This window comes from Strigops habroptila, chromosome 7, assembly GCF_004027225.2.
Source record: "Strigops habroptila isolate Jane chromosome 7, bStrHab1.2.pri, whole genome shotgun sequence".
Classification (NCBI taxonomy): Eukaryota; Metazoa; Chordata; class Aves; order Psittaciformes; family Psittacidae; genus Strigops; species Strigops habroptila.
The window spans coordinates 1947-25737 of NC_044283.2; the positions used below are offsets into that span (position 1 = coordinate 1947).

The 23791-nt window shown below is 46.5% G+C and overlaps 2 protein-coding genes across 4 annotated transcripts in view; one reads left to right on the plus strand and one right to left on the minus strand.

The window, feature by feature from the left end:
* Positions 1-496: 496 nt before the first annotated feature.
* Positions 497-6071, minus strand: LOC115603600 (translation initiation factor IF-2-like). The gene is made up of 4 exons (XM_030475565.1): positions 5791-6071; positions 2329-2571; positions 1981-2105; positions 497-1427 (listed from the first exon to the last, which is right to left on the minus strand). The coding sequence occupies exons 1-4, from the start codon at positions 6069-6071 to the stop codon at positions 1369-1371; spliced, it is 708 nt and encodes a 235-aa protein (XP_030331425.1). The 3' UTR covers positions 497-1368.
* M1AP (meiosis 1 associated protein) overlaps positions 5898-23791 on the plus strand; it is a 29522-nt gene continuing 11628 nt past the window's right edge. The window contains exons 1-5 of one of the 3 annotated variants that reach the window (XM_030475545.1): positions 10929-10963; positions 11353-11467; positions 12017-12309; positions 16050-16232; positions 21375-21552. In XM_030475545.1, coding sequence (XP_030331405.1) covers positions 12061-12309; positions 16050-16232; positions 21375-21552 — 610 coding nt within the window. In that variant the 5' untranslated portion in view covers positions 10929-10963; positions 11353-11467; positions 12017-12060. Of the gene's footprint in view, positions 5993-10928; positions 10964-11352; positions 11468-12016; positions 12310-16049; positions 16233-21374; positions 21553-23791 lie in introns of those variants that run through there. The other 2 variants (XM_030475544.1, XM_030475546.1) reach the window with 2 other exon arrangements.

Consider the following 23791-nt stretch of genomic DNA (forward strand, 5'->3'; position numbering starts at 1 on the left):
CCCCCTAAAGACCCCATCAGACAGCTCTAAATCCCCCCAGACCCCCAAAATCTTTCCCCAGACCCCCGATAGCCCCCATCACAGAGCTCTAAATCCCCCCAGACTCCCAAAATCGTCCCCCAGGCCCCCTAAAGCCCACATCAGAACACGCTAAACCCCATCAAGCCCCCAAATTCGTCCCCGAGACACCCGAAGGCCCCCAGCAGAACACCCTAAACGCGCCTAGACGCCCGAAAAAACCCGCCCCAGACCCCCTAAAACCCCCATAAGAGCACTGCAAACCCCCCATGATGGCAGCAGCGAGCGCCGCCCGGCACCGCTCCTCGCCCCTCCCATCTCCGCCACATGCAGTACCGAGTTTTGCCCACATGATGGCAGCACCTGCTCACTCTTTCGGTACCGCGGAGGCAACGGGCTGAGCAACGGCCGCTCACCCGCCCGGTTTACATCCTCCGGGGACACCAACTGCTGACTGGGGACAGGGCTGACTCTTCTCTGTCCCCGGCGCCTCCGTACCAAAAACCATTCCACGCCTTTGCTGCTGACGACGGGACAAGGCTGGGGCTGTTCCTCCCACGCTCCACAACAGGGGAAAGCCGAGAGGTGCGTTCACGGACAAGACGCTGCTCAGCGGACGACCGGGGAGCGCCGGGGGTTCCGCCTGTGCTGCGCACGGCAGCGGAGCTCGGCACCCCCCGTCGGTGGGTGGGGAAGAGAACCAGAAGGTAAGAGCGGCAAAACTGGTGGCTTGAGATAAAACGCTTTAACCACCACCACCACCACCCAGATCCCAAACGGGATGGTTTTCTCTCCAAAACTTGGTGTGGGTATCCCCCACCGCCCGTGCAGACCCAGAATCGGAGGAGCGGTAGTACTCTTGGACTCCACAAGCACAGCCTGTCACAGAAGGTCCGTGTTTGGAGGAATCGGACCCGAAGCAAGCTGTTACCCCCCCTTTTTTCAGGAGACTCAACCCATCCTCACCTGCTCCTCTGCTGAATCATCGCCCCTCCACCCAGTGACACTGGGGTGCCCGAGATGACATCATCAGCCCCCACATTTCCCCACACCCCCCTTTTTATTCAACCCCCCAGCAAAAGGCACAAAATGAGAAAAACTGCCCCAAGCAGCAGCTCATCAATAATTGCCATTTACAGAGGTACAGAGCGTACACAGGCACACGCACCCCTGAGAAAAGGGGGACGCTGCTAGAAAGAAAAAGAGAAAGGGGGGACAGCACCTGCAGCCCCTGTCCTGCAGACTGCAGAGGATGGTGCCACAACTCTTGCTCAGGCTCTGCTCTGTGCCATTCCCCCTCCATGCCCGTGCTGGGACAGACACCCCAGGGCACCATGGCCCTGGTCCCCGTCAGCCCCATTGGCCGTGGAGTATCTGTTGAGCATCATGAGACATCTGCAACAAGTCACCTGAAAAACAGAAATCCCAAATTACATTTCAGCAAGTTAAAAAAAGAGCACAGAAGAAAGCAGACAAATGCAGTCAGAGAAAGAGAAATGACAGAACAATCAGTGAGGTAACAGATCCCCAACGTGGTTTTACTTGGGAGGGAGATCAATCCCCAGTGCTGCATCCATCAGGCTACTGAACAGGACTGGCAGGTTTTCTCGTGCTTTTGGCTGTCCCAAAGCACGCAGAGAGGAACATGTTTTTATGCTGTCTCAACTGTCACAACTAAGAACCCAAAGACCAGCGATGCCATCAACTTTTTGGAGATGTGCTGTGCTTGGGTCTTTGGAAGGAAATGGACTTTATTTGCTTGTAAAAGGTGAAAAGTCCTGCTGCTGCTGACTTTTACTACCTAATACGGCAGAAGGGATCTGAAGATCTGCTCTGATGAAGAGTTCCACAAACGCAATTTCTTTGAGAAGGAAAGATTTCTGTCCCAGAAAATCACTTTCCAAGCAAGAATTTACACACCACAGGGTAAGGGAAAAGGACATCATTGCAGCAATAACTCACCAAAACCGCATCCGCAGTCACCGTCCTCACTCACAAGGCTGCCATTGCTTCTCAGGAAAGCCTGGAAACCAACATGGAAGTGATGCCGGTTTATCCCCTTGGGTCCACGGTCCTTCTTCAATGTGCTAAAAGAGGCAAGAAAGTGTTTGTTACAGTTCAGCTCTGCTCTTTCAGGCTTTGATCCGAACATCCGAACTCTCGGGGAACTCGCCGGGGCTGCCCTGACCCGCCCCGCCTCCAGCTGACCGGGACCTGCCGCACCGGGCGGTTCGAAGCTTCCCGTCCCGCCAGCCCGGGAGCCAGCGGGCAGGAGGCGCCCCTGCGCCCGCCGAAGGCCTCTGCCCTCACCTGCCGGTGCCGCCGGTGCCGGGACCCCTGCCCTGCGCAACCCCACGCTGCTCCCGCCCACTGCGCATGCGCCGCACCCCGAGGGCGCGCCCGAGGGACCAAAACCGACGCGCGAACGTGGGGCTGCGGCCGCGGGGCAGCAGCGCCCGGGGCCCGGATCCCGCGCTCGGCCCCGCCCCGGGAGTCTCCGAATTGCCAAAGGGGAAATAACCGCCGCGGGCGCCGCCTCCTGGGCTTCCACCCCTGGGAAGAGCTGTCACACGCAATGCTCCAGTTTGAAAGCACACGCAAAGAAGAGGGAAAAAGGAACTTTCTTTCCAGAAGGGATCTCTGGAAAGCCTCGCTGCTGACACTTCCGAACTGGGAGGAGAAAAATCTGGGCTTCAGTGGGAACTGGACAGCTAATAAATACTTGCTCCTTTTCCTGCCCTTTAGGTGTATTTAAAGCATCCAAACCCTGAAGAACAGCAGCATTAGGCACCGGTTAACTATGGCAAACTTGAGTGTGAATGTGGGGTAAAAAAAAAAAAAAAAAAAACCAAAATGTTAACGAAAATAACAACTCGAGAGGGGAATGTTTGAATTTACCATCAAAAAATCAAAAGAGCAGAGATCAAGCCGAGGGTTTCATTCTTGCTTTTCCTTTTATTGCCATGCTTAAATACACATTCAAGTTCCCTGGGTGGGGGAAAGCTGTAACCCTCTGGAGAGGCATCTGGGAACCCCTTTAGAGCCAAGTGCTGCATCCCTCCTGCACTGCAGGAAGCACCCGAGGAGCACAAGCTGGGAGCCCTTTGCACACCAATCCTCACTGGCAGGGGTTGTGCCCAGCCGGATACTAAAGGATGGCTCCCCTGCCAAAATTCCACGAAGCTGGTAAAAGGAACAAACACGTAGCGCTTACCTCCCTGATCCATGCCTCACACAGTGGCGAGGACAGAGATCGATGCCATGACATCATGGAATAATGTAAAAAACTACAGATGGGATGGGGAAGACTGTAGCAAAGCTGCTGCTTTGCCCCGCCACACCTCTGAAGCTTGGCCACCCTGCTCGTCTGCACTCCAGTGAGCTCTGATGGGAGACGTGGTTTGCCTTGTCACCCCCGGCAAAGCACTTTTCCTCATGTAATAAAATTGCTGTTTGGATTGCCACGTCTCCATTCTGTTTGGTAACATGGGCTGGTTGCTGGAACACATCACAACAGCTGTCCCACCGGATGGCCTGCTTTATTTTCCAGTAATTTTTAGAAGCACAGTTTGAGTAATTCTTAGAAGTTTATACATTCAGAATGTGTGAGGCATTTCATGTACAGCAGCAGTGACCTATCTACTCTCAGAGGCGTTTCACTGTGAGATTGTTCTCCCTTCCTGGTGAAATCACATCCAGTATAGGATGTAAAGTGAAGGGGTGCAGAGAATATTTAACAAGCCTCACATAATCCTCCAGAAAACGGATGTTTATTATTGTCTTTAATGTAACTATGCAAATTCCGAACAATTACTGAGGAATAGTAACACACCCCTTGGAGCCTGTTGAATTTTATGATGGACTTGAGTCCAATTTCCCGCACGACATCCTTGTCTCTAAATTGGAGAGACATCAATTTGATAGATGGACCACTCGGTGGATAAAGAACTGGCTCGATGGCCGCACGCAAAGAGTTGTGGTAAATGGCTCGATGTCCAGTTGGAAACCTGTAACGAGTGGTGTCCCTCAGGGATCGGTGTTGGGACCGGTCCTGTTCAGCATCTTTGTCGGCGACATGGACAGTGGGATTGAGTGCGCCCTCAGCAAGTTTGCCGATGACACCAAGCTGTGTGGTTCGGTTGATATGCTGGAGGGAAGGGATGCCATCCAGAGGGACCTTGACACGCTTGTGAGGTGGGCCGATGCCAACCTTATGAAGTTTAACCAAGCCAAGTGTAAGGTCCTACACCTGGGTCGGGACAATCCCAGGCACTGCTGCAGGTTGGGCAGAGAAGAGATTCAGAGCAGCCCTGCGGAGAAGGACTTGGGGGTGTTGGTTGACGAAAAGCTTAACATGAGCCGGCAGTGTGCACTTGCAGCCCAGAAAGCCAACCGCATCCTGGGCTGCATCAAAAGAAGCGTGACCAGCAGGTCGAAGGAGGTGATCCTGCCCCTCTACTCTGCTCTCGTGAGACCTCACTTGGAGTACTGCGTACAGTTCTGGTGTCCTCAACATAAAAAGGACACGGGGCTATTGGAGCGAGTCCAGAGGAGGGCCACGAGGATGATAAGAGGGCTGGAGCACCTCCCATATGAAGACAGGCTGAGAGAGTTGGGGCTGTTCAGCCTGGAGAAGAGAAGGCTTCATAGCAGCCTTCCAGTATCTGAAGGGGGTCTATAAGGATGCTGGGGAGGGACTCTTCTTTAGGGACTGTAGTGGTAGGACAAGGGGTAATGGGTTCTAACTTAAACAGGGGAAGTTTAGGTTAGATATAAGGAAGAAGTTCTTTACAGTGAGGGTGGTGAAGCACTGGAATGGGTTGCCCAGGGAGGTTGTGGATGCTCCATCCCTGGCAGAGTTCAAGGCCAGGTTGGACAGAGCCTTGGGTGACATGGTTTAGTGCGAGGTGTCCCTGCCCATGGCAGGGGGGTTGGAACTAGATGATCTTAAGGTCCTTTCCAACCCTTACTATTCTATGATTCTATGATTCTAATTTGCCCTCTTCATGTAGACCAGACAGTGCCCCCTGTATCGTACTACCTGCTCTCCTCTTTCCCCAGGTTTCTCAGAGCACACACCGGTCCTTTGACTTCAGCTTGCGCTAGCCAGGAAGAATGGGGAGAGGGAGCAGAATATGGGTCTGGACCTATACACAGCCTCCCTGGGGAACTGTCCTGGTTTCAGCTGGGATAGAGTTAATTTCCTTCCTAGTAGCTGGTGCAGGGCTGTGTTTGGGCTTTAGTCTGAGAAAATGCTGTTAGCGCACCAATGTTTTAGTTGTTGCTCAGTAGCACTTGCGCTCATCAAGGACTTTTCAGCCTCATGCTCTGCAGTGAGGAAGGGCACAAGAAGCTAAAGAGAGCAGAGACAGGCCACCGGACCCGAACTAGCCAAAGGGGTATTCTGAGCTCATTGTTTATCATAATAAATTATCTTTGGGGAACTGGGTCAGATTAAGGCCCTGTCTGCCCAGTACAGTGCTGCTGGCAGTAGTCAGGAGGAGATGCTGACAGCAGGAATGTAAGAACTGAGCACGTACAAGTGATAATCCCTCTGAAACACCTCCAGATTAGGAACTTTTTCTAGGGCAAAGGTTTTATCTGTATCTTTCAGTTTAACAGCCATTGATAGAGTCTCATTTTGTGAAGTAATTCCAAAGCCATTTGGAACTCTTTAATGTTTTTGGCCTTCTACACCATCCTCTGCCTATGAACTCTTAATTATGCCCTTTATGAGAAAATGCTTTTTTGCTCTTTGTTTTACCTGCCTACACGTGCCAGCGCACGCCGGCGGCATGCCGAGGCGTGTCTGGAACACGCGTGCCCAGGCCCACCCCACGGACGTCTGTGCAGGGAGGCGGGGTCCGGCTCAGCACTGCTGCCCAGGCGGGTGCCCTGCCCGCGGCCACCCTGCGCAGCGCCGGCCAGGGCCCGCCACCCGGGGGGCTGCCGGGCACATCTGCCGGGACCGCAGGTAACCCCGCGCCCGCCGCCTGCCCGTGCTGGGCTCCCCTTGTGTTACAGGCCCCGACCGGGTGCTTCTGGCCCAGCATGGCCACAAGCACTTCCCCTACAGCGGGGCCCTGCCGCGCCCAGTGTGGAGCCACGGCACGGCTCCTGTGGGCAGGGTCCCCTCGGGGGGGGGGGAGAACCTCCCGAGGGGAGAACCGGTATTTGTAGACATGGTACCTGGGGGCGTGGTTTAGTGGTGGACTTGGCAGTATCAGGCTAAGGGTTGGGCTGGATGATCTTTTCCGACCGAAATGCTTCTGTGACTCTGCTTCTGGAGGAGGAATGGCGCAGGCAGGGTCTCCCCTGTTCCATCCACCCTGACATTTACAGTGAAACCCGACTGTGCTCCCTTCTCCAGCGGGCACCGCCCGGGCAAGGCAGAGAGGAGCCGCCGCTACCTGATGCCTGCTCAGTCTGCACTGTAGCAGAGCAGCCCGGCCTGCATTGGGGCAGGTTGCCTGATGTAGAGACACAGCCACAACTGCCACAGCTGCCCTGGCACGTCCTCGTATTCCAGGTGGGACATGCAGCTGCAGCGTGCAGATTTTGCCGTGTGAGGTTGTGGGCCAGAGGACAAGTGCCGCAGGCTGCTCGTATGCCCTTGTGCTGGGTATCCAGCCACAGGGCCTGTGAGGAAGTGTGGCTTTCTAAAGCTTTTTAAAAAATAGTACAGGAACTATGAACCTGTGGGAATGCTACAGTGAGACTGAGCATTTAGAGGCTCAGAGGTCATATCCAGGATACAAAGGCTTTGGGTTGCCACACCTGATTTAAACACACAGAACTGTGTTTTTAAGCTGCTGGTATATGTTAGTATTCTAGGGATTCTATTCTCAATTAACAAGAATTGCTATTAACACACATTAACACATAAATTGTGCCTTCACTTCTCTGCTGAAGCTGATGTGCTTATTGCCACTCATTGTTTTGTATGCTGAATTAATGGCTGGAAAAGACATCCAGAACATGTGAAGTATACAGTCAATGCTGTTCTCAGGGTGAAGAGTTCACATGAGTTACCCTACTTCTCAGAAAAGTGCCCTGACTATCAGGTCAAAGGATATTTCAAGGTGTGATGGAAGGGAAATAACAGTCCCTCTTGCTCCATCCTGTTTCATTGCATCGAAAAGGATTCAAGATGCCTTGCGTCAGGGAGTAGGAGAAAAAGAAAAGTGGGCCTGTCTGTAAGGCATTATTATGGGGGACAACTGGTCTGCTCTGATCCGTGCATGTATCTCACGATTTCCTGTGCACTTACTGAGGCACCCTCCGTGAGGATTGCCAGTCTACAGTTATGTTTTCAGGCTTATGAATTATGCAGGTTTTATCCGTTTAATGTGTATATTGACTTCGTATCATTCTAGTTTCTTAATCAAGATGCCAGGCAAGATAGAGCATATGCCCTATGAGGCTTCATTAATCATGCATATAATCTCATAAAAAAGATATTACAATACCTAAAAAGTTTTAATTCTGAGAGCTCCAGCACATCACTCAGCAGTCCCCCATGACAACACGCTTTCCTCTGAGCACTCTTGATGGGTTTTATGAGTTGGCTGCTTGTTCTGTAGGGGCACTTGGGCACATGCATTATGCATCAGCTTGTCCTTGTTTTGCTCTATCTGTCAACACGCTGGTTGATGAGCATTCACAGGCATTTGCTGCATCATTTTTAGCAATTCAGAATTAGAAAATGCCTTTTTCTAAATTCCTATAAAGTTAAAATTCCTTTAATTTGAGAAAAAAGAAACCTATAAAGAGTATGATAAGTGATTTTAACACTATGATAAAGTGACTATTCTTACTAAGATTTAGTGATTTTGTCAATAAAAGCACAAACCTAAAGCCACTTATTTATGATTGATTATAGCACTGATGCATAGAAAAACATAGAGTACCTTCCGTTATATGGAATCTTGAATAATTTTGTTTTCATTAGCTTGATTTTATGCGATTTGTTTGTTTGTTTTCATTCTCATGTTCACCCTGACCTGTTTAAATAAATACCTTCCTATCTAGGCTAGGTAGACAAAAAGATGTACACCAGAGGCCACTGCATAGCAGCTTCACAGCTCAGGTTTCTTGTTGGCTTGCTGCTTTTTTTCTCCAGTAAACCCACTTATTTATTCAGCTTGATCTGTTTTCTACATGAGAATATTCACATTTCCCAAGCCGAATCAGACAATGGCACGTTTGAAACTCAAAATGACAAATATGTGAAAATGGTGACACAGGGTAAGACTGAGGGTTTGTTTCCTCCATGAACTTGTGGCCCACAGCAAATGCTTTGGGAAGAGTGGAGGAAGAGGGCGAGCTCTCCCTGCCTCCAATGACTGGGGACTTCCCGAGCTGAAGGTGACGCGAGCTCTTACCTGCCACTACCTCTGCTGCTCCTGCGGTTAACTGCATTTTTTCTAAATGCAGATCAGAATATTTATTGAACACTTTTTCTCCATCAGTCAAGAAAATTGTATCCTTAGAAGCTAATAGCAGGTTTATACTATTTTGAGATTGTTTTCTGTTCTCTATGAGTTTGAGGAGTAGCTTTTCTTCTTTCATGATTTACGGGTAAGTTTTTATTGTCCTTAAACCCGTTGGCTGTCACTGTTTGTGCCTTTTGTTCACCATTTGGGTGCATTCCCTTGCCAACAGCTTGTATTTATTTTTATCACGTCTCAAGGTTTTCCTAGCTCTACTCCCTACTTCTCTGTAAACAGACCACTGTCAAAGCAGTTCTCTTCACAGCTGCAGGACTGTAGGGTTTAGCTACCCAGTAAGGAATTCTTAAACTCATTACTCACTTTTTGTGAATAATGTTATTTTTCTTACTTCTTAGAGTGAGGTCGGGTCCAAATTTTGCTGGTTCTTATATTAGAAAGAAGATGGAGACTATCCTTAGTATTCTTTAACCCATAACTTTGGTGTTGCTTCTCATTTACACGTTTTTAGACTTGGATATTTTTTAAGGGGTTTGTATAATGGGAACAAATTAAGCACACAGGATAATATGCAACTGCAGAATGTCATCAGCACTCACAGGTCACTCAGTGTGGCAAAGCTTTCCTTCCGTCCCTGTCTTTCTAGTTCTGCAAAATGTCTTCTTGCATTGAGCAAAATATACGCCAGCATTAGCAACTAGCTCTGACAGCTGATACATTCTGTTTTATTGAGCAATAAGTTAATGTTTTATCAGCTGCTAGGACTAACAGTTTTCACTCATGCGCACTGAATTATGGTGTAATCCCTTAGGCCAGGCTCTCTGTCAGTTACCTGCGGTTTAAACGAAGATGTGAGTTTATCATAGCAACCAGTTAGACTGTTACACAGAGTTTTTCAGTTACCCAGCCTCATCACAGCAAAGAGCAAACTGGTGTAGGCTGCAGGAGAGGCGGACAGTTTACCCTGTATGGTAGGGCTGGAACAGAGAACTGCATATAACTCCTAGCAATATTGTTAAGCAAAGACTCGTTAAGATACCACAATTACAAAGAAATGAAATTCGGTTGCTAGAGAGCACAGCTGGTGAGGGACCCATTTCACTAAAGGTAGTTTAAAATAAGCATAGTGCAGTACAGCATCAAGAATGAGAGAATTCAGTCAAATGTAGGAAAACTGTGTCTTTTTCAGAATCAAGGCTCATTTTCCTCTCTGAAACCAATGCACATCCAAGACCCAAATTTTCTAGATTTCTGCCTGCTGGATGGGTTTTGTTTTCCTTGCTCAAGAAAGCCCTGGGGGCTTGCAGAGCTCAGTAGTAAGCAGCCTCCTCACAAAAACCACAGGCAGGCAACTATTTCCCCAGGTTCAGTGAAGTAATTTAGTAAAGTCTCATGTAAACTGTAAGGTTCCAGAAGAGACACTGATTAAAGTGGTAGCTGGCAGGTTTTCATTTTCCAATGAAATTATATTGGGTTACTCGTCAAAGCAAGATACCTTCACATATCTGTGTGATCTATCTATCTATCTGTCTATCTATCCATCCATCCATCCAATACATTTTCACCAGTTGTGACATGTTAGCCTGAAGTTTTGAAAGTCAGTGTCTGATGAGCCTGTTATTCCTTCACTGAAAAACATTCAGATCTTTTTTCTGGTGATACTTCAGACAAATAGAAATGCATTTCTTGCTCTTTTCAAGACTCTCAGAAATTTGTACACCAAAGTGCTGGAGGCGGTAGGAAATACAGTAGCTTGTCTCCTTGGTGAGCATAAAGGAGTTCTTTGTCTCAGCTGAACATACCACACAAGTTCCAGGAATGCATACTGGCCTGGGTTCTGAGCAGAGCCCAACTATGTAAACCCAGGGGCACTTCAGACTTTTACCAAGCCTGCTGGGGGTTTACACAGCTGTTGGAAGAAAGACTTCATTCTAGTTCGTGTTGAGAAGGTATGTGCAGTTATACAAGCACCTTTCTGGGCACAAGAAGACTTGTATGGTTACCCACTACTGTTATTATCAAGACCAAGACAGATTTTTAAAGCGTTTTGTATATCCTTAGGGACAGCCCTGAATGCTTTGTGCAGGTATGGTTACATTTAGTGAAGAAAATTTTAAGCAGGGGCTTTGTTCATGAAGAAGGGGAAAAAAAAACCCCAAACCAGTAAAATGATGGCTCTTGTGCTTAAGATGTGTGCATTGAAGGGAAAGGGGGTGGGGAACAAACTTCGTATTCAAGGTCTGAGGATGAGTGCATGTGAATACTTTGCCTCTAAACGTTTGTGCCAAGCTGCAAGGTGTTGGCTCTGGGCTCAGGCTTAGTGGTTTCCTCTGTTCCGTACAGATGAGTGCAGGAGGTACACAAGGCCCAGCAGCACATTCCTGTTTGCCTCTGGCTTCTCCTCTGCTTACCCTTTCCCAGAAATAGTCAGATTTTCATAAAGACTGTGGGGAAGTCTCTCAGAGCAGCGCCAGCTGAGCCTTGTGCACGCAGAGGTACGTGGTGGTGCTGCTGGGTGAAAGGCTGGATACTGGAAAGGAAAATACACACATTCTGCTCGTGTGCTGAAGGGATCCGTGGTCTCGCAGGGCACTGCAGCAAGAACCACCTCTCTTCCCACACACACAGGGCCCGGGAACTGCAGAGCCCTAATCCCCCAATCTTCCCTTTCCTTCCTTGAGCAAGCTGTCGCCTGAACACTGACAACATCACGGAGCTCTTCCAGTGACTCTCTGCATTGCCTAGCACAGCTCTGTGGCACGTGAAGCACAAGCCACCTCTGTGCGTAGCATTCCCAGCTTCTCCAGCCAGCTCTGGGAATCAAAGCTGGTGTTTGGCTGAAAATGCTTTCTGTTAGAGTTTCTGACAATACAGATTTTTTAAGGCTTGCAGCACTCCCATGTTCTTGAACAGTGTGAGATACCGCTGGCAACTGTAGTGCTGCATTCATTGAGGCTTTTGTCAGAGCAGAGCCAACCCCGGGTGTTAGAAGGACAAAGGTTGGTTCTACACCATCCTCAAAGCAGAATCTGTGTGTGTGCACTATTTTCTTGCTGCATCATGCTGGCCTTTTCTGGCTATTACAGCTACTTGTCTCATGCTGGTGTTAAGGACTGGGGGCTGTGTTCTCGGGGCGTTTGGGTATAATCTCTTGGCCACTGCAGAAGTAGGAGTTCAAAGTCTTGCTGTCCCCCCGCTGCTGGAGGTCACTCCTCTGCTGGAGACTGATGCCAGGCACCTGAGCCACACTGGCTGTGCATGCGACATATCACAGCTGATCCAGGGGCCATGGCTAAGCTGTTAACACTTTCAGCTGCTCCACTTGTATCTGCAAGAGAATATCTGCCATGCATTTTTTTTTCTCAACTGATACATTTCCCCTTGTCTTTGTGTGAGTTTATCTTAGAGCAAGGACAATGATTGCTTTTGGAGAAAGGTGTAAGAGTCTAATTCCTTACTGTCTGCTATGTCTCAGGTTGGTTTTAAGTGAATGGGAAAATGAGAGTCTCATTCACTGCTACTATTTGTTATTTTTTTTTCCTGTTCAGATGCAGGTGGATAACTGGGCATCTAATGCACATGTTCAGAAGCCATGAGTTCCAGAAAATTACTCTCAGAAACACGGAGAACATTTCCTGCTACTAAAGTACACTTCCAGCAGCCATCACGGATTCTCATTGTGGATGTCACATCACCCTCGTGGACCAACACTTGTTCTGTACTCTCTGAAGCTCTGGAAAACACACTGTGTTTGGCGCACAGCTTGGCTGGCCCCTGCCGTGTGCCCCTGCTGAGCCTCTACGTGGTGCAGAACCAGCAGGAGTGTCTGCTCCCCTTTACGGTAGGTGTGAAATTATGTTTTTTGGGATCTAACAAGCATGAATGCAACAGATTGGTGCGGTTCAGTAAAGAAAGTTATGATTTACTCCAAATGTATATCTAAAAATCAATCATTCTCAGAGAGCACAGTTTCATAGACTTCATGGAAGAGGTGAATTTTGTGAAGAATGATGTTTAAAAGGACATCATTGATGTCATCTTTGATCTGTGAAGTTGATCGTGTACATAAGTTAGGTTTTGTGCTGTCCCCTCTGAAGCATCTGTTGTACCTCTCCAGTTCATATGCTGTTTTCTGCACTATTTGTACTGCTTCTCTATCAAAATTATCAAACACGACTCTAAAGCTGTAATAATTCGGGTGGTGAAATGGGCAATATACCTGTTGATTACACAAAAATTACCACTCTGGGAGAGGTTCCAGTCATTTAAGGGGAAAGGATCAGAATTCAAAATATTTTTGCCAAAATTGAGAAGTATCCTGAAATTATAGACTTGCAGAATAATAGATCATTGAGATTGGAAAAGACCCTTAAGTTCGACTCCAACTGTAAACCCAATACTACCAAGTCCACCACTAAACCATGTCCCCAAGTGCCACATCTACATGACTTTTAAATACACAGATCTAAGGCAGTAAGAACAAGTATTTCACTCATCTGGGATATGCAGCAATATAAATATAGATGAGTGTGACTAGAAACTCTACAATAAAAGTTTGGGATTACAAAGCATCATAAAGTTCACAAGAGTCTATGAAGTCACACTACTATAAACAGCCATGGTGAGCACTCTCATTTACAGCACCCTGGTGTAAACACACAGGATTAACCCTTCCACTTGTGAGAACATTCTGAAATACTCTGTCAAAGTTTTCACATCTCAGGAATGGTAGAGGTCAACTAGGAACTAAAAACAGAGGTCAACAGTAATTTAGCAAGTGTGATCTGCAAGAGACTGTGGTTAACAGCGGTGTTTGGTTTGTAGAATAGGTCATAGATAATGCGATAAGGAAAACTTCACAGTATACCAAAGAAACATTTTCTGGAGATAACTGTGAAATCATTCTGATGGGGGCTTTAAGAACAGACACTTGTCTTGCTTCCTTGCTTTTTTATTTAAGCAACAGTTCCTCAGTATGATAATCACAGGTTTTGCAGACAGAGGAACCCTTAGATCATTGTTTGGCTTCCTGCATATTACATATTTCACTGAAGTACCCATATAACATTGAAGCACTTCCTCCAGAAAGACATCTAGTGTTGATCTGAAGATATTACAAGATGGAGAACCAAGTAGTTATCAAGAGAGAATTTCTTCCAGTGGTTTATCACTGTCATTGTGAAACTTGCACCTAGTTCCTAATTTGCATTTGTTGACTTCAGCTTCCAGGGATTTGTTAAAGTATTTTCTCTTTTGGCTAGGCTGAAGAACCTGTTTGTATTTTATCCTTCCTTCCTGCCTCTAAATAGAAGCAGGTTCCTAGCAGGTCTTCTAGCTGGTAAATAAAAGAGAACAAAGTCTAAGTCTAGTTGCAAGGCATTTCCATGGGCCCTTTATAACTTCCAACACTCCTCTGTTTTTCTGGATGCTACATTCAGATACTGGACTCAGCAACGCCGTACAGAGAGCTAAAAAATACACCCTCCTCCTCTTTGCATGACTGGTAATCACATCTTTTTTGCCATAATATTGTGTTTCTCTGGGACTTGTCCAAGAAGCAAAGTTCACACTCAGCGACTTGAGCCAGTAGCGCACACTGGGCTGATGGCACAGCTCTAGTGTGAGGCCCCTCTCCCCTTCTCCCCAGCTCTGCTTGGCTGCTCTGCCTGGTGAGCCAGCTCTGTTTCAGGCACCTGCTGTTGTACTGAAGGCTTTTTCAGAACTGTTCTTTCTCCATTAGGAACAGTAAAGTATAGCAAGATGAGCATCTTCTTCAGTGGAGCTAATTTCACTAATAATATCTGGTCCTCTGCAGCTTCTGGAATCAAGAGCAGTTTTACATCTATCTGATAAAGATCTGTCCTGCGGGCTCTGTTGCTTTTCCTGCAGTCCTGAATTGCCCCTTTGTCTCAGCGGGGCATGCTGTTTACCGCACTGACATTCTCACCTAGCTGGAGGAAAATTTGGTACTTCTCAGTGAGGAACCAAGATAGATCTATATTAAAGGTTTCCTATTAGACAAATCATACTAAGTCAGGAAAGCCCCAAAGCTGAAAATAGAGATTGGGAGAGTACAAGGGGAAGTGTCATATCACAGGTAACCCTTTTCTTAGTCTTTCCTGGGCACTTGTTTGTGGTCTCTGTTCCTACTGGTCTCCCCTACTGGCCTGACTGACAAGCCCAGAGAGCTTCCCTGGAAAGAGCAAGGGGATGCCAAAGAAAAGGAAAGCACGAAGAAAGTAAATAACCGTGGAAGACAACTGTGATGGTGACAAGAGGGGAAGCAAGTACTAAAGCATAAAAAAATTTAAATGTGGGACAGAGTAAACACTCTGAGCACCTCCAGCTGATGGGTCCTGTTCCTACTGTTTTTCCCTTGGGATGGGCAGGCACTACCCACAACTCCCAGACCCTCTCTGACAAAAAAAGGCTAAAAAAGAAACAAGGGAGAAAGACATTAGCTACAGGGACTAGCAAACTGAGAAAGTGAAGTGGGTGAGGGCACAACATGGGAGGGAGCCAGACAGGGCAGTGAGCACAGTGCCTGTCCCAGCTCACGGCCAGTTTCAATCTCTCTTTTTGGTAGCTCCTCTCTGGAAGCTGTGTAGTGTTGTAGAATAAAATGTTTTGCTGGACATACAGTGTGAAATGGTGAATTCTTGGAGTTGTGTACTGAAGGAGCAGGGTCATAAGTGAAGAGACTTATCATGGCCTATGCCACCGGGCTGGGTGTCAGCACCCAGAAGAGGGGTGCAGTCATAAATAGTTAACACAGTTTGTGTTTAGAAGTTTAACTGATGTCCCAGGCACATTCCAGAGCTGAAACTGCAGCTTGCATAGGCTCGCCTAAGTTAACATGTAAAGGAGCTGGGCATATACAAGAGAAAATACAACTCTGCTCTGCCAGCTCCAAAGGACAGGTACTTAACTGGACTTGAGGCTGCCTGCTGCCCACACTGAGCCCTGTTCTGTCACAGTTAGGAGCAATACTTGACCTGGAAGAGCTGGTTTACATCTGTGTGAGCTGCAGCAGCCTCCTGGATTGCGGGAGAAGCATCTGTACTGCAGGGAATTTGGCTGTACCTCTATGAAGGGGCTCCTGGCCACATCCACGTGGTGCATTTGTCAAAGATTGCTGAACCTCACAGCAGAACTGACATGATGGGATGTCACTGTGTGCACTGTAGAGCACAAAGTGTGGTGAATGCAGGTTCCGGAGGTCTACAGCTCAATGAGTAAAGGAGTACAGATATGGCAGGGGTGACTATGGCCTGGGGATACCACACTGCCTCAGTGCTCTCTTACTTGTCTTATGCTCCTCTCTGCTGTGCAGGGTCAGCGGACAGGGCCGTGCTGAACCACTACATTTTAGCTAGCCACAGGTAGACAGCTGGAATTTTGAGGAGTGATCATGTGTGTTTTATTAGTATAAAACCAGGCTAGTTTTAACTCCTGTCCGTACCCCCAGTCTTAACTCAGAGCTATGAATTCAAAAGCCTTCTTCCACATCATGGAAAATGATTTCATAGTGTCAGTTTGACACTTCCAGTCTTTCAATTTCATTGAATACTGTTTTTGCAGCAAGTGAAAGAAAACTTTGCACGAATCCAAGCCTGCGTTTCAGAGCTGCGTTCGCTACCAGGAGAAGGCTGTTTCCCACAGGGGGGAAATGGAGTGGTACAAGCTGTGCAGGATGGATTGCAACAGTTCAAGCAGTATAGCAGGCACACAGCAGCAGGAAGCTCAGCAAACAGTTCTCTTGAGGTAAGAAGAGGTTGGGAAGGTAGCAGGAGCCTTCCACCAGACTTGCTGCTAGTCAGCACGTTCCGATGACGGTCTGTGTGGTATCAAGGTCCACGGGAGGGGTTAATGAAGAAAATAAGCCCTACCGAAAAAATCCCACAGGGCAATCTCAGAATGTTCATGGAAACCAGACAGGTTCAAGTTGGAGCTGTTTATGGAAACTGACTTATCTTGCAGTTAGAAAAATGCATCTGATTTCAGGCATTTAAGATTGGATGATTTTCCAGGTTTGTTTTGATTAGTTTCACAGAAGAGCTGTGTCAAAGGCAAAGCCATTCACAGTACTTATGGACATGATTTTCCCTTCAGCCTACAGTGATATTCTGTGGTTACAGCACCAGTACTCTCCACTGATACAACAGGATGTTTGTGCAGAGGTGCACACTAGTAGCTGTATTCTCAGCTGGGTGTGTGTACTTGCCTAAGTGGGAGGGAAGTTGCTAAAAGCATGAGAACATTTGTGCAGATGTAGAAAGCAGAGCAAGGTTCACAGGAAGAAGTGGTTTTTTAAAAGTAGTATCAACTGATGTGAAAGGGCACAGTTGGCAAGAGGGGAAGGACTCAGAAGTGGTGTTTTCTTCTAGACATAAGAAAACATCGGCTCTAAACTATCTTCCATTTCAGACTTCACAGGCTCAGGGTCCACCCGATTTTGGAGTTTTGTCAGGCCTATAAAGGAATCCAGACCCCCAGGAGGGATATTTCCCCAGTCCTTCTACTTTAGGTCCTTAAACCCTTCCAGAGTTGTGCTTTGATTAGGCAGACTCTCCCAGCTGTAATTCAGACTCACTTCTAGTATCTATCCAGGAAGCCTTTCCCCTGACTTACTTCTCCTCTGTGTTTTCTTAAGGCCTTTAAGTATTTTTTCCCCAACTGTTTCAAATGTGATTTGTGCTTTAACTTCAAAGCTGGGGCTTGGAACAAACAGTGCACTTTTGAAATCAGACCTTTTTCAACACATAACAAAATCCAGGACCTCTTCTAGAATAGTCGAAGGAATGAAATGGCTACGTTCAAAATTAAGTTATCCGTGAATATAGGGAGTTTATATCCACTAAGCAATCCTGTTTCTCTAGATTATGCAGCTATATTATACTTTCCATTGCATGTGGATGCCAGACACCTGCTGCAGTGAGAGGCTGTGGTATTAATATACTTATTCAAAAGTGTTGACCACCATTTGTATAACCTACTTTGATTTTCTCATAGGAACAGTGTACACAGGTGCAATACTAATTCCCCTTCTTCTGACAACTTACCAGCTTGTATTTGCTCTTGTATACTTGGCTTAGCCTGGAAAATTGGGTGTCCTCCACTCTTCTGGAATTAAGCTGACCATGTGCCACGTTGTTAGTCATTTTCATAGAATCATAGAATACTAAGGGTTGGAAAGGACCTTAAGATCATCTAGTTCCAACCCCCCTGCCATGGTCAGGGACGCCTGATAGATAACCAAATGTTTTTCTTCCTGGTACCAGAAAATAGTGAGTTTGCATGCTTTGTTACTGCAAAGGTCCTGGGTATACTCAGTTCCATCTAAAGACAACCCTAGAGGAGAGGTCCTCATTTATAAAATGCTCAGGGCAGTCTGCAGAGATGCCGAGCTGGAGCAGCAGTCTGACCCACATCTGTATGGTGAATTCCCCTATACCCAAACCACAGAATGGTGTAGCAGAGTTTTGTTTTAAAAAAATCCAAACCAAACAAACAAAACCCCCAAACCCAACAGCAAAACCACAACACTCAAGCAAGCATCAAGCAAAAACCTACCCTCAAACATGCACAAATTCTAACAGATTTCTTAGGCAGGACAAGAACTCTGTAACCCAGGAGATGTGGCTGTTCTTCAGCAGCTTCATGCAGCAAACTGTACCTAAATTGCTGCATTGAAATCTCTTCCAGCAAACACCTCAGACAGTACTAGATAGCCCCTGCTGAGGTCAGCTGCAGGCAGAGATGCTCTGATAGAAGCCTCTCACTGACAGCTGAACACATGATCCCTTTCCCTTCACCACATTCAAACTAGTGTCCACACTGGAGACTTTGTATTTTCCTGGTTTCCATACAACAGCAAATACCATAGACACCAGTCACACTTGCCAGCTCTAGTCCTCCCTCTGAGTTGCTCCATGCTAACTCTATTCCATTCCCCATTTCCACTGCCTTACTTCCTTTTGAGCTGTTAGTGACAGACATCAAATGTTTCTTCCAAGAAACCACGCCTTACAAAGCAAAGGGAAAGAAAAATTAAGAATAGCTCTTTTGTGGCTTCGTTACTGGGTACTATTTATAGTAATCTTATTTCATTTGAAAAATATCCAAAATAAAACTAGAGAGAATTCAAATAATGTAGAGATCTAAAGTATTATAGTACGCTTGATTCTAGCACAGGTACTGGAGAAGGTACTTCCAAAAGGCAACACATCATGCTTGTCTATCTTGAGGAAACTTTAGCTCAGATTTTAGTTCTGTGGAGAATCTCAAGGACAAAGGACTTCTCTCCAAGCTAACAACCCTTCCTATTCTGTGTGCTGCAGAAATCCAATCTGTGGATGAAATTCACTCTTCTGCAAATCACAACAAAAGGTGTTTCAACAGTCCTAAATGGGATTTAAGGGGTGGCCTTGGTATTTCACATAAGGGTGAATAAGCACCATCAGATCACCAAGGAGCCAGGAAGCAAGCAGAAGAGCGCCTACAATTCTCAGATCTTTGTTGAAAAATAAAAGCTGGTGATCTCAGAAAGGCAAAAGTGTATTTCACCCTTGTAAAAGGCCAAGCACTCTTTTTTGCTTTTTGCTGTTACACTTCTAAAGCAACATAAGTTAATCCAGAAGCTTTCCACATGCTTCCATCCATGTGGAAGAGACCATCCCGGAGCTGTGCCAGGAAGACAGAGGCACGGCCTGTGGCACCAGCCCACTGGCACCGCAGTGGTGGCAAGGCCAAGGGCAGCAGCAGTGAGGCATGTTGCAGGGAGCTCAGTGGGAAGGGGCAGGACGGGACTATGAACAGCAGTTGGATGAAGAAATGGAGCGTGTTGGAAGCTGTTGATGAAGTATGCTCACATATGAGCCAGCAGAAACACAAGCACTTAAGGAGGTGCTAGTCATAGAAGTACATAGAATAGTATGTAGAAGTATAGTATATAGAAGAAGCTAGTATATAGAAGCACAGTTTCTGTAGTGTGAGACAATGATAGCCAATATTTATAGCACAAAGGCACCTCTGGCAATTTGCTTGCACCAATGAGATGTAGTCCTTAGGCAAATGTGCCGTTTCCTAACAGTTAAACCACAGAGAGGCAAGAATATTCCTTCCTGACTACTAAGCATAGGAGGCAGACTTTGTTACAACCTGCCGTTATTTAAAACCCAAATACTTGTTAGAGGTATTGAAAATGCTTACTCTTTTGAGATCCTGACTTCAGAAGGGAAAAGCCACCAGCATCAGAGAAGCAAGGTCCCAGCAGCAGCTACAGGGCAGAAGTGTGGCCAATCTGCAATAGGATGAAAAGCATCTTTCAAAGTCACCAGTAGCACATTTGTTCTTAGATTAGCAAGTATAATGGCCTTAAGGGATTCTATCTGGAAACTGTGGTAATATGAAGGGAAGTCACAGCAGCTACTTCAAGTTCCGTATTTGTTAAAATACTTCTCCTGGTCTCTGTCTGGCATGTGCTGGTGTGACTCGGGCTAGTGCGAAAAGGGTAAATTGGAGGTGATAGGCTACAGATGTAATGCAGCTGTGGTTTTGATGAATCAGGGTGCATCAGTGTAGCAGATGCTCTGTCTATAGCTCTGCAAGAGACAATTATATCTTTCAGATAGTTCAGCTACCCCCAGCTCCAGAGCAGCCCCTGTTCCCCTTTTTCATTAGTTTCTAATTAGTTCCTAGGTCACTAGTTCCAACCCCTGCCCCGGGCAGGGACACCTTCCACTAGAGCAGGTTGCTCCAAGCCCCTGTGTCCAACCTGGCCTTGAACACTGCCAGGGATGGGGCAGCCACAGCTTCTCTGGGCACCCTGTGCCAGCGCCTCAGCACCCTCACAGTATACACACACACATTTTCATATGTACAGTGTGGATCCTTCCAGCAGCTGGGCTCAGACACTCAGTCTGCCCACTAGCTGCTCCTGCATCCCGGTGTCCCCAGTTGCTGGCACGTGAGCATTGAGGCCTCAAGGCTGCAGCCACACTCCCTGCCCTGAGAAGGCAATACTCCCTGCCCCATCCCCAGAAAAGTCCTTCACCCTTGAACTGTCACTTCTGTTGGCATTACTATCTTCGTAGTAGAATTCATTTGTGAAGGTTTACTGTTAAGTTTGCCCAGATGCTCCCTACAGGATGTTTGTTAGCAGCCTTGCCTAAAATACACCTTATCCTTTAGAGCTGTTAATCAGTCCTTTGGAGCAATGAGCAGATGTGCTGAGAAGATTTGGTACTTCACCATCACTAAACATCAGGCAAGGTCAGAACTCGAAACTTTCTCAAACAACTCTTTCAGGGTAGAAGCTGGGACCAAACATGCCTGACCTGTTCCTAGAAACTGATGCTGATTGTCAGTAATGAAGAAAGTCTTTGCAGTCACTCCCTTAGTATAACATCAAAACTGGGAGGTGGGAATCACACCTACTGTTGCTCTCAAGAAACATCTTTGGGATAAACTATATACTTAAAAACCCACCCAAAACCTAACCTATACACAAAAAAAAAAGCAACTCCCATTCAGCCTTCAAGTGAGAAGGCCAGATTCAGTCTACCTGAACTACAGTTGATGAAGTAATGGGAAGCGACGCTGTCCCTCAGAAAGTCTCAGGCACTAAGTCCCTCCTATACACACACAGAGTCAATGTCCTTATGCAGAAAGCATAGAACATAAGACAGTTCTGGATTGTTTCAGCTTCTTCCAGTATGGCACAAAGTGGCACATGTTGGCTTAAATATAAGCTAAAGAAAAATGCTTTTAAATCTGCTTTTGAATAGATATTTTAACAAGATTTCTTTTCATAGTGGGACCTGTGCTGTTCGAACAGACCAGGCATCATCACCTACCAAGAGAGCAATAGGATAGAGGCAGCTCTTGCACTGATTTGTGTTTCAGATCACAATTTTGACAAGCCAGTCCAGCCAGGAAATGGCAAAGCAGCTGGAAAAGAAATTGAAAGATGTAGACCTGGTGAGTCTGCGAAGCATACAAGTAATTGAGGTTTTGAAGAGAGATTTTCTGCAGCCTGAGGATGTAGAACAGCATATGCCAGCAGAAGAGCCCAACAGCAATGGTGAGTGTTACACAGACAGGGTACTCAGTAAAGTTACAGCTATACATAGCAGGGCAACCACTAGTTCTTGTTTGGTCCACTTTGTCCCATTTTGTGTCACTCATGTAAGTGGGAACTACTGTGCCTGGAGGAACAGCAAGAAGTTTGTACCACAGCACTTTTCTGGGGCTTTGTCACATTTGAGCAAAATTAGCATAGACTTGATACATTAACTTGATGCTGTATCTCTTGGTATTGCCTAAAATGGATTTCATGTGCAATACAGCTTTATTGAGGGGTTAAAGAGAAGCCTAGAGTTTATGGGGTAACACACTCTCAGGCACACTTGTACTGCTGAACATCACCTTGGGCATGACTGGCCAATCAAAAGGTCTGGGGTGCAGACAGAGGCAGCCAGAATCCTTGAAGCAGGCAGTGGGGGGAAAGAGAAGCAGGCAGGACATTTACACCTTCAATGATCTTACAGAGGTGACCCCTTCCTCCCCTCTCACCAACTCAAGATCTTGTCCTTTTACAAGATGCTTGGTTCCTAGCCAATTCTTAGCCTTTAGTCCTTTCTCCCAGACTACGTGTTGCACAATATAGTTACATTCCCAGACCAAGCAGATACTTACCCTGTTGATTAGCTGGGTTTTCTTACTAGTATTGTTCTTAGCTGCTGTTTCTTCTTTTCTCTGCTCTTAGAGCAGTTTTTCTTGAGCTCTTGAGGCTTTACTTCTTTAGTAACCAGTAGTTACAAACTAATAACTTCTCTGCAACCCTACAGCCTCTGCTTTTACATCCACGTCTCCATTTAAGAGGTCTTCACTGCTGACATTTAAACTCCCCTTTCACAAGACACAGCTGGTACCAAGCTCTGGTTCACGCAGCAAGTCCTCAAAACGAGTTGATGATAACCTTAAAAACCTGAGTCCTGATGCCTTGCAAAGTTACTGTAAGACCTGTTACTAGCATTAACAATGTAGCTTTTACTGAGTGACAGGTAACGTTGGTTGTTGTTGCCTTACCTGTCTGTAGCTGTTCTTTTCTGGTTGTAGTAGCAAACTTGTGGTCAGCTGGCAGAGCAGGGGCTGGGAATGTTCAGGAATTGCAGGTTCCCTTTCAACCTATCCTTCACACATCTGGCCACGTGCTTCGTTAGTGAAAGACTTGCAAGTACATACTTCATTAGTGAAAGAGCAAGTACGCCCCAGACGCTGAATGTTGTTTTTCCTGGCTGCATCTCTGAAGAACTCCTACTTTAATCCGACAGTTTTCAACAGCGAGAATGTAAGCTACAGTGGTGAGAAATTCAGAAACAGAAATACCTGTTAGCTCCTGGGTTGAGCCTTTTGTTCTCTAAGAGGAGCACCAGGGGACGGATAGTCCAAATGATTTGAAAAAGGAGCCCAACTGATTTATGAAGAGGATTTTTTCACCACTGGGGCCCCTTTGCCTCTGAAAAAAAGAAAAGAAAAAAAAATAATAATTTGGAAATACTGGAAAAAATACAGTAAAGAACATTGAGGTTGCGAGACTTGCATGCAGGAAGTGCAGGAATTAGTGCTGAGTTCAACTGTGGCTCATTCCCCGGTAGAAAATCAACACTGTGATGCAGCACTTTGGTATGAGGCTCATCCCACGGTGGGTATTTCTTCCATTAGTTTGTTTAGTGGCTGTTTGAACTCACATTTTTAACACCCAGAGCATTGCTGTGACATTGCATCCTGTATTTGTATTTGTAGCACATTGAAAAATCATCTCTTTTTAAATCCTCTGCCAGAGAAATTCATTTTGTGTCCTCTCCATCTCAGCTCATTGGAAGCAAATGACAGTTTCCAACTACTTGTTTTCTGTTACTGTTTTCTATAGTTCTGCCACAGGGCTCAGAGATCTTAAAATGTTCTGGATCTGATTAGCCTGAAAAAATTAACCTGTTTGTAAGGGCATTGGTAAACTGCTCTCAAGAGCTCATCTGACCTGCTCTGAGGCTTTCATCACAGCTTGCTGGATTTTGAGTTCTTTTCTCGGTTGGCCCCCTCATTCTCTTTTTGAGGATTTTTCATGGCCTCCATGTGTACTAATTAGAGTGGAAACATTTTCCGACTGGGTTTCAGGAACAGTCTTTGTACCACTGTAGGCTTCTGCCCCTTCCTGCTCTTCCCACTGCTGGACTTCGTGTCTGCTCTGTACAGGGCAGTTCGCAGTGTCCTGCTTGTCAAAATTCCTCTCAGTTCTTTCATCTCACTGTCCCAAATCT

Coding starts and splice junctions, on each gene's coding strand:
- LOC115603600 (XM_030475565.1), bottom strand. CDS start 6,071: ATGCTGGGCCAGAAGCACCCGGTCGGGGCCTGTAACACAAGGGGAGCC. Junction 2,572..5,790: donor GCCGGCGTGCGCTGGCACGT/GTAGGCAGGTAA, acceptor AGCTCTTCCCAG/GGGTGGAAGCCCAGGAGGCG. Junction 1,428..1,980: donor TGACTGCGGATGCGGTTTTG/GTGAGTTATTGC, acceptor TCTGTTTTTCAG/GTGACTTGTTGCAGATGTCT.